Consider the following 10,900-nt stretch of genomic DNA (forward strand, 5'->3'; position numbering starts at 1 on the left):
AACGGTGGATCTTTAAAAGGAAGACAGACGATGATGGTGATAAGTCACTATTAAGAAAAGCTCGACTTGTCGCAAAGATGTTTCCGACAAGATCAAACAGTTGACTATGATGAGACTTTCTCACTCGTAGCGATGCTAAAAGTCTGTTAGAATTATGTTAGTAGTTGTTGCATAATTTTTGAAATATTGCACATAGGATGTCAAAACATTGTTTCCTCGACGGTTTCCTTGACCAAACATTGTATGTGATACAACCAGAAGGTTTTGTCGATCCTAAGGATACTAACAAGTATGCAAGCTCCAGTGATCCTTCATGGACTCGTGCAAGCATCTCGGAGTTGGAATATACACTTTGATGAGATGATGAAAGATTTTGGGTTTATACAAGGTTTATGAGAAACTTGTATTTCCAAAGAAGTGAGTGGGAGCACTATAGAATTTCTGATAAGTATATGTGGTTGACATATTGTGGATCAGAAGTAATGTAGAATTTCTGTAAAGCATACAAGGTTGTTTGAAAGGAGTTTTCAAAGGAATACCTGGATTGCGCTACTTGAACGTTGAGCATCAAAGATCTATGGAGATAGATCAAAAGCACTTAATGGAAGTTTCAACAAGATGCATGCCTTGACAAGTTTTTGAAGGAGTTCAAAATAGATCAGCAAAGAAGGAGTTCTTGGTTGCGTTGTAAGGTGTGAATTTGAGTAAGACTCAAAACCCGACCACGGCAGAATAAAGAGAATAGACGAAGGTCGTCTTCTATGCCTTAGCCGTAGACTCTAAAGTATGCCATGTTGAGTACCGCACCTCATGTGTGCATTGCAGCAAGTCTGTTAAGAGGTACACAGAGTGATCCAGGATTGAATCACTAATCAGCGGTCAAAGTTATCCTTGGTAACTAAATAGACTAAGGAATTTTTCTCGATTATGGAGGTGGTTAAAGAGTTCGTCGTAAAGGGTTACGTCCATGCAAGCTTTGACACTAATCCGAATAACTATGAGTAGTGAAACGGATTCGTATAGTAGAGTAGATATTTGGAGCATTTCCGAATAGCACGTAGTAGCAGCATCTATAAGATGACATAAAGATGTTTAAAGATCGCACGGATCTGAAAGTTCCAGAACCGTTGACTAAAACCTCTCTCACGAGCAAGACGTGATCAGACCCCATAACTATATGGGTGTTGGATTCGTTGGAATCACATGGTGATGTGAACTAGATTATTGACTCTAGTGCAAGTGGGAGACTGTTGGAAATATGCCCTAGAGGCAATAATAAATTAGTTATTATTATATTTCTTTGTTCATGATAATCGTTTATTATCCATGCTACAATTGTATTGATTGGAAACACAAGTGCATGTGTGGATACATAGACAAAACACTGTCCCTAGTAAGCCTCTAGTTGACTAGCTCGTTGATCAAAGATGGTCAAGGTTTCCTGACCATAGGCAAGTGTTGTCACTTGATAACGGGATCACATCATTAGGAGAATCATGTGATGGACTAGACCCAAACTAATAGACGTAGCATGTTGATCGTGTCATTTTGTTGCTACTGTTTTCTGCGTGTCAAGTATTTGTTCCTATGACCATGAGATCATATAACTCACTGACACCGGAGGAATGCTTTGTGTGTATCAAACGTCGTAACGTAACTGGGTGACTATAAAGATGCTCTACAAGTATCTCTGAAGGTGTTCGTTGAGTTAGTATGGATCGAGACGGGAATTTGTCACTCCGTGTGACGGAGAGGTATCTCGGGGCCCACTCGGTAATACAACATCACACACAAGCCTTGCAAGCAATGTGACTTAGTGTAAGTTGCGGGATCTTGTATTACGGAACGAGTAAAGAGACTTGCCGGTAAACGAGATTGAAATAGGTATGCGGATACTGACGAACGAATCTCGGGCAAGTAACATACCGAAGGACAAAGGGAATGACATACGGGATTATATGAATCCTTGGCACTGAGGTTCAAACGATAAGATCTTCGTAGAATATGTGGGATTCAATATGGGCATCCAGGTCCCGCTATTGGATATTGACCGAGGAGTCACTCGGGTCATGTCTACATAGTTCTCGAACCCGCACGGTCTGCACACTTAAGGTTCAACGTTGTTTTATGCGTATTTGAGTTATATGGTTGGTTACCAAATGTTGTTCGGAGTCCCGGATGAGATCACGGATGTCACGAGGGTTTAAATGGTCCGGAAACGAAGATTGATATATAGGATGACCTCATTTGATTACTGGAAGGTTTTCGGAGTTACCGGGAATGTACCGGGAATGACGAATGGGTTTCGGGTTTTCACCGGGGGGGCAACCCACCCCGGGGAAGCCCATAGGCCTTGGGGGTGGCGCACCAGCCCTTAGTGGGCTGGTGGGACAGCCCAAGAAGGCCCTATGCGCCATAGGAAGAAAATCAAAGAGAAAAGAAAAAAAAGGGGAGGTGGGAAAAAGGGGAAGGACTCCTCCTTCCAAACCTAGTTGGATTCGGTTTGGAAGGGGAGGACTCACCCCCTTGGCTCGGCCGACCCCCTTGAGGGTCCTTGGACACAAGGCAAGGCTCCCCCTCTTCCCCATATATATACGGAGGTTTTAGGGATGATTTGAGACAACTTTGCCACGGCAGCCCGGCCACATACCTCCACGGTTTTACCTCTAGATCGCGTTTCTGCGGAGCTCGGGCGGAGCCCTGCTGAGATTAGATCACCACCAACCTCCGGAGTGTCGTCAGGCTGCCGGAGAACTCATCTACCTCTCCGTCTCTCTTGCTGGATCAAGAAGGCCGAGATCATCGTCGAGCTGTACCTGTGCTGAACGCGGAGGTGTCGTCCGTTCGGCACTAGATCGTGGGACTGATCTCGGGACGGTTCGCGGGGCGGATCGAGGGACGTGAGGACGTTCCACTACATCAACCGCGTTCACTAACGCTTCTGTTGTGCGATCTACAAGGGTACGTAGATCGAATATCCCCTCTTTGTACATGGACATCTCCATGATAGGTCTTCATGCGCGTAGGAAAATTTTTGTTTCCCATGCGACGTTCCCCAACAAAAAGAACCTGCATGACATCTATTGTCCATCCCTCCCGTGGCAGCGGGGTCCTAATGGAAACTACGGGATATTAAGGTCCTCCTTTTAATAAAGAACCGGACCAACGCATTAACACTTGGTGAATACATGAACTCCTCATACTATGGTCATCTCCGGGAGTGGTTCCGGCTATTGTCACTCCGGGGTTGCCGGGTCATAACACATAGTAGGTGACTACAACTTGCAAGATAGGATCTAAAACACACATATATTGGCGCCAACATAATAGGTTCAGATCTGAAATCATGGCACTCGGGCCCTAGTGACAAGCATTAAGCATGGCAAAGTAGTAGCAACATCAATCTCAGAACATAGTGGATACTAGGGATCAATCCCCGTCAAAACTAACTCGATTACATGGTAGATCTCATCCAACTCATCACCGTTCAGCACGCCTATGATGAGATTACTCAGGAACAGTGAAGAGCATCATGGAATTGTCGATGGAGGAAGGTTGATGATGACGATGGTGATGGTTTCCCCTCTCCAGAGCCCAAAACGGACTCCAGATCTGCCCTCCAGATGAAGAACAGGGGGTGGCGGCGCCTCCATATCGTAAAACGCGATGAATCCTTCTCTCTGATTTTTTTCCGGGTGAGACGGAAGATATAGAGCTGAGTTTGGGGGCGGTGGTGCCACGTGTGCCCCACAAGCCCTCACGGCGCGGCCAGGGGGTTGGCCGCGGCCTGTGGGCTTGTGGCCCACTGGCACACCTCCTCCGGTGGATCTTTGTGCAGGTATTTTTCATTTATTCCAGAAAAACTCTCCGTAAATTTTCAGGACATTCCGAGAACTTTTATTTCTGCACAAAAACAACACCATGGCAATTCTGCTGAAAATAGCGTGAGTCCGAGTTAGTTCCATTCAAATCATGCAAATTAGAGTCCAAAACAAGGGCAAAAGAGTTTGGAAAAGTAGATACGACGGAGACGTATCAAATATCAACCCCTAAAAATGAATGTCTTCGGGTGAAGAATTTGGTCTTACCTTGAAGACTTTGAATGCGAATAAATTGCGATGAAATTGATATTACTCATGAAGATATTGAAGATGAGGAATTCGATGTGTCCTGAAGAAAAACAGTCTGAAGACTTTGAAGCATGAAGATTTACTCTTTCTGTTTCATTTTCTTTACTCTTGAGTCATAGGAACACCGTACTGTTAAAGGGGGTCAAAGTAATACTATGGAATGAATTTCCTCATGATGCTCAACCCAAGTCTAAATCTACCAAAGCCTCAAAGTGAGGATTATAAGAGACATGAGGACTTTCACAATTGAAAGTTTTGACTGTTACCGCGACACGCGCCACCTCACTGATCTTATCCACCCAACGGTCACAATATTTAAGGGCATTTATGTCAAATCATGTCGGGATGCTCTCAGGCTATAAATAGCCTCCCCCACAACCACTAGCTCGTTGGCTGCTCCGAGAGAAGCTGACACTTGTCATTTAGAGCAACCCAAATTCCTTAGAGTCTTCGAGAGAAAATCATCAAGTGAGTAAATACCCCAAAACACCGAACCCCAAACCAAAAACCAAGTCATTGAGCATCACTGAAGAATTTGTTCCTGTGTGGAACTGAAGCCTTTTACCTTTGAGGGATGTGCATCCTCTAGATGGTTAGGCGTCCTGGTCTAGAGCATCCAGCAGTCAATTATGGATCGTCGGGTGACCGAGTTTGTGAGGGTTTGGAAGTCTGCCTGAAGACTTACCACGAGTGTTGGGCGAGGATTGTGTGTCCTTAGCTCAAGGAGAATACGGTAGGGACTGTGTGTCCCGGGACTGTGTGTCCATTGGTTTCAATACGAAGCTGCTCCGGACCAGATGTACAACTGCCACAACAGTTGGAACTAGGTCATCAACTACTGTCTTCATCGAGCTACGAGTTCTATTTCTTAAACTCTTTCATTTCCTCAAAATTGTATGTTGAAGACTTTCGTCTGTGTTGTTTGAAGAATTTGTCTGAAGACTTTCATTGAATTTCATCAACCTCAAATTCTTCACTCGAGTTAATCTTCACCTGCGTTCTTTGCACGTGCGTACATTGCAAACCGATTCTCATAATCTTCACCAAGTAATCTGCTGCAGTAGTCTTTGCACTTTTGATCATGTGCTATTTCCGCTGCACGTAATTCATCATTGAGGAATTTCCTCACAAGGAATTTCCTTAGCGATGAAATTCTAAAAGTCGCCTATTCACCCTCCTCTAGTCGATATAACGCACTTTCAAGGTCACCAACGCCTGCGTCGCGACAACAACAAGGGAGGCGCTCTGCATGCTAGGGTTAAACCCTAACCAGCACGGCCTCTCAACGCCGCCGTGGCCGCCGCAGTCAGCACCGGCTCATCCGCCTTCCGTCGAACGGTGCTGCCCAACTCGCCCGACGCGTCGGCTTGCAACCCGGTGCCCGGCTTCCACGTCTACCCGCAGGCCTCCCGCCTCTCGGGGGAGTGCTCCCCCGAGGTGAGCGTGATCGTGCCTTCCACGCCCGCGCCCACCGACCTCAACGCCACACTGGTGTCCGCTGGCCCGTTAGCCAGGGGCGCGAGGAAACGCGCGTGGCAGACGCCAGCCGACCAGCTGTCGGGTGCACGCAACCTGTTCGACGGAATGCCGACCGCCGGCGGCGATGACTTCATGCAGAACATGATCTTCAAGGGTGGTGCGCAGGCCGCTGGCTTCGATCCCGACGAGATACAAAGCTAGGATGGCCGAGGGGCGTTCACGCCGCCCGCTGGCTACAATGAAGATCAGGCCGCCTTCATGCGTGATCAGGTCGGCCTGGACCTGGACGGCTTCCCTCTCGACCGTGAGTGAGCGCACGCGGGTGGGTGTCCATTTCGAAGCGCGCGGGGGTGGGTGTCCCTCAAGAAGTTTCCATCGTACCAAATAGTAAGCGCGCGCGGGTGGGTGTCCATTTCGAAGCGTTGGAGGGTGATCCAACAAGAGTGCAACAAGTTTTGTGTCACTCTTGAGAGCGTCAAGGAAGGCCCCGTGAGCGGCATCGGCGTTCAAGACATGGTATGCCAGCAAGCCGCCCTCTTTTTCTGTCATCAAGTTTATGCTTTGGGTGTTCTTTTGCATATCATTTTGCCAATATGCTTGCATGCTTTGGAGGCATTCAAGGTTCAACACAATGGCAAGTGCTTCAACCTCTCCCATTGCTTTAGGGTGATCAAAGACGAGGAGAAGTTCAAGGCGCAATATGCCGCCCTCAATTCGTGTGGTGGGAAGCAAGCCGTAGAGGAGGTTGGGGACGGCGAGAAGGCTCGGCCGCGGGTGAAGACCAACTCCAAGAAGGAGGACAAGCGGGATGCGGCATCGATCGCCTTGATCGCAACCGTGGAGGGCATGATCACCAAGAAGGACTCAAGGAAGGAGAAGCGTGGGCAAGAAAGAGAAGAGCAAATGAACGCCTTCTTGGAGATCCAAAGGAGGAGGCTTGACATGGAGGTGGAGAAGCAAGCACGGATGCTTGAGATGGAGGCGGAGAAGCAAGCTAAGATGCTAGAGATCGAGGCCGCCAACGCCAAGACCAAGGCCAAAGAAGTGGCTCTCGCGAGCATGATGACCGGGGTGGAGATCATGAAGGTGTATCTCAACACCGTGTCGCCAAGGAAGAGGCCGTGGTTCGAGAAGATGTAGGCCGACATGCTCAAGTTCAACGAGGAGTGATCTATGGCGGCAAGCGCCATCTTTTTTGGATGCCGGCAGGTGTGCGGGCATGACCACGGGGACCGCAATGGCGTGGTCGAACTCAAGTCCCACCCTTTTTGTGTGCTGGCATGTGTGCAGGCCGGCTGACGAGCGCCATCTTTTGGCATGGTGCCGGCATGAGATATGGCCGCCCGCATGATCGGTTGCCGGCCTTTTTTTTAAATGTTGATTGCGTGCATGAAATGGGTCGACACGTTGGACGCACTGCCGAACCAAATCTAAAACAGGACGGACGCCGGACAGGAAACCGACCCAAACGGACAAATTCACCGTCCGTTTGGGTCGACCCGTTGGAGTTGCTCTTATTGCATCTAGAGCCATCATTTTGGTTGCCCATGCAAACCTAGCCATCTCTTTGTTTGTGCCTTTGATATGTTCGGTCATTAAAAATCGGTTGGGAGAAAAAAAAATCCAATCACTTTTTCTCTACTAGATCTAGGTGTTGCTATTGGATGCCAAAAACATCATTCACACCTTTTCTCTTTTGCTCATTTCCAGACTGAAAATTATACTTCCTTCCATTGTTCAATTCACTAATTTGAATGGACGTTTCATTTATTTATTTTTGAAATATCTACAGTATGTTAGTTTTCATGCAATACTTCGATGTGCAAGAAAGTTTATTTAACAAGGTCGTTCTGTTGATCTTAATTCCACACCTTATTAAAGACCATAGTGTAAGAATATTACAGATATCAGATAGTATGTTTTTAATTCCCTGTCACATGGATACTCATAGTACAGATCAGTTAACCGCACACACAATTCATACAAAAATAGACATATTTTGAAGAAGACGCTCTGAACGACAAACAGACCCACCACAATCTAGCACAGATTCATCACCTAGAACAACGCACATGAGAGAAACACACCACCTTTGTCCTAAGATGGAGCGGATGGAGAACATTCAAAGAGTGACACAGCTACTGCCGACCCAAACGAAACAAACCATGCATACTTACGTCAACAAGCAGCACATCGCGACGAAGCAGAGAAAACATACGAAAATGATGCAGCTAAGCTCAGGCACGCTTGCACTTGAGGTTCTTCATGCAGGAGAGATGCATCTCGGCGACCTTCACGACCTTGGCAATGCCACGGCTCGGGCAGCTCCGCCCGGGCACGCAGCGGATCTCGGCCTCCCGCTCCACCTGGCAGAAGCACCTGGGGTTCTCCACCATGGCGCAGCACCTCTCGCCGAACCCACGGCGAAGGCAGTTGATGAAGTAGCTGCCCTGCGTCGCGCAGCTCTCGGGCGGGTACGCCGTCACCGTCGTCGCCGCGAGCGCGGCGCACACGGCGACAAGAACGAGCGCGGCGGCGAGCTTCACGGACGCCATTGATGTTTCTGTGGATTGGGATCGATCTGAATCGAGTCACAGACCGTCGGAATGGAGTGGCTCAGCATGTGATGGTTTTCGATCTGTCGTCTACAAGCGCTTGGTGGTAGCGGCAGCAGGCACGTGAAGCGGACCCGCTGCGACCGCTGTCGCCTAATTTTCATATTTGTTTATTGCTCCAAAGATAGTCCAGTATAGCAAATTACTTTTTATCAGATTATGGATTACAAATGACGTGTTATCCTTGTAAACTTTAAGAGAATTACGCAGTGACACCGTCACTTTCCTATTTTTCCTTGTAAACAGAGGGCAAACATGTCATTGTACAATTTAAAAGCTGGTTTACAGTTTATATAATTTGGCCTTCAAACATGCCCACCTGGATTATTTTTATAAACCAGATTGTATAATCTATGTTGATAATTCATATTATCATAATTTATTATGGTTCCAAACAGGGCCTAAAAGCATCTATATAAACTAGGGATGTGTTTAGTAGCGGTATGAGTCGGGCCTGGCTAGCTCGGCGAGGCTTAATTGAACCTGATTGAAGGAAATATGTCAAAAGTTGACATGTGCATATTGTTTGGTTGTCTGTATTTGGACCTCTCGTATTAGGAGACATAGCGTTTGGTTGCCTGCATTGATTTGGCTTACGCAATTACACGGTGTTTGATTGTATACGTGTGATATGATTAAGAGCTAACACTAACCGTTAATACACACAATGTGCCTTGCAACTGCCGTGGACAGTGACCGCGCCACCACATCCGACACGATAAGCACGGAGTCTCGCGTGAGCGTTCTTGAAGGCGTCGCAGAGAACTAGTTGCTAGCGTCGCTATCGCAGAGAAAGTCCGTGCGGAGGAGCATTGATGCAGAGGACGAAAGAGGAGAAAGACACTGTATGTCGGACCATGGCGACTGCGATGGACGGTGGTCGTGGCTCCTCGGCCAACATGACGAGCACAGAGTCATGCGCGAGAGACCCCATCGACGACGCAACGAATTAGCTGCTAGCATCGCCGCCGCAAAGAAAGTCTGTGCGGAGCAGCGCTGAGGCAGACGACGACAAAGGAGAAATGCAGTGCGTGTTGGACTATGGCGACTGCGGTGGACAGTGGTTGTGGTGCCGCATCCGACACAATGAGCATGGAGTCCTGCACAAGCAACCCCGTCGCCGGCACGGCGAACTAGTTGCTAGCCTGGTCGGCGTGGAGAAAGTCCGCACGGAGAAAAAGAAAACATGAGGAGAAATGCAGTGTTTATGTCATGATAGTGTTCGTGCAGTAGGACGAGAGAGAGAAGAGGCCGAGATGACTGGCACCCGAAAACACTCCAATGTAGCATGACACACGCAAGGATGTCAAGAGGAACGACGCCCACGTCAACATGAAAAGAAGGCTATGAGGCACAGGAGAGAGAAAAAGAAGTATAGTGTGCACGGACATGTCGGATCGAGAAGAGAAGGCTGAAATGAACGGTCGTCGAAACAGAAAAATTGCAACATGAATGTCTTGCGGAACTGCGAGCTGAAGCTACGGATCCAACGAAAATTCAAACGAACGACCATGTTCAAAATAACTCAAAACATGAACACAAAATTGACGATTTATAGTCAAAACTACGAACTGATCACAAAAATAAAATCATAACATTGATGTACATCTTTTTCATGCAGATCTTATCTCAAATCGAAGCACCATTGTGTAGATTAGAGGTGGGAAGAAAGAAAGGAGATTAGTAAAGGAAGAAGAAGAAGGACATACACAACTCACGTTAAGCAGACCACCCACGTCCGCTTGTTGTGCCATCACCATTGCTTGGCTTTGGAGAAACTACCGATAGTAGCTCGTAGGGCTAGCTCGGAATTACTTTAAAGTTCGTGTGAGGCTGGCCCAATAGTGTATGCAGGCAACAAAAGAGGTCAGATTTTTTTCGTGCAGGCCTGGTTAGAACTAATGCACGCAACCAAACACGTCTTGGTTCAATGCATGTGTGTTGCCACGAACGATGTCACAAATTCTTGCATCTTTCTTTTCTTCCAATTTTTTGTTTCAACACTACTAGGAAAAAGCTTATACATAGAATCTTAGCAGTAACGCTTGTTGAAACAAAGCGCTACTGCTACGTAACAGTAACGCGTGACGAAGCAGCCCGCTACTGCTACCCAAATAGCAGTACCGCGTCCTGATAAAACGCGTTGCTACTATGATTGTTCTAACCGTTGCTGTCAGGCTTGGTATAGTAGTAGCGCTCTTCTCGAAATCACGCTACTACTAAGTTTGACAGCAGCAGTGCGTTGGTATAGTAGTAGCGCTCTTGTCGAAACCATGCTACTACTAAGTTTGCCAGCACTAGCGCGTTGTTTCAAAAAACGCTATAGCTAAGTAGCTATAGCGCTTGTTGTGTAAGAGCGCTACTACTAAATTTGACGCGCCCCTGTGCGAGTGCGTCCCTCTCTCAATTCCCCATTCTTCTCGCGCACGTATCCCCAACCTCTCCCTCGCCGCCCCTGCTCCCTCCTCGCCCCTACCTCTGTTGTCATCACGGGAGCCGCCACCGAAGCCGCACGCCATCGCCGCCACCGGAGCCGCGCGCCATCGTCGCCTCCATCGCCATCTCCAGAGCCGCCACCGGAGCTGCGCGCCGTCGCCGCCACCGGATCTGCGCGCCCTCACCGCCACCGGAGCTACCCTCCTCCGCTCCTCTCGCCCCTGCCTCCCTCACCGTCAC

General features: G+C 48.0%; 1 protein-coding gene across 1 annotated transcript; it reads right to left on the minus strand.

Moving 5' to 3' along the window:
- Window positions 1-7,590: 7,590 nt before the first annotated feature.
- Window positions 7,591-8,248, minus strand: LOC123413020. The gene has a single exon (XM_045105965.1). It carries the CDS (start codon window positions 8,162-8,164, stop codon window positions 7,847-7,849), a length of 318 nt encoding a protein of 105 aa, XP_044961900.1. The 5' UTR covers window positions 8,165-8,248; the 3' UTR covers window positions 7,591-7,846.
- Window positions 8,249-10,900: the final 2,652 nt, after the last annotated feature.

Source organism: Hordeum vulgare, chromosome 1H (assembly GCF_904849725.1).
Source record: "Hordeum vulgare subsp. vulgare chromosome 1H, MorexV3_pseudomolecules_assembly, whole genome shotgun sequence".
Classification (NCBI taxonomy): domain Eukaryota; kingdom Viridiplantae; phylum Streptophyta; class Magnoliopsida; order Poales; family Poaceae; genus Hordeum; species Hordeum vulgare.

What these genes read in the sequence shown, in the direction of transcription:
- LOC123413020 (XM_045105965.1), bottom strand. Translation starts at nt 8,164, where the DNA reads ATGGCGTCCGTGAAGCTCGCCGCCGCGCTCGTTCTTGTCGCCGTGTGC.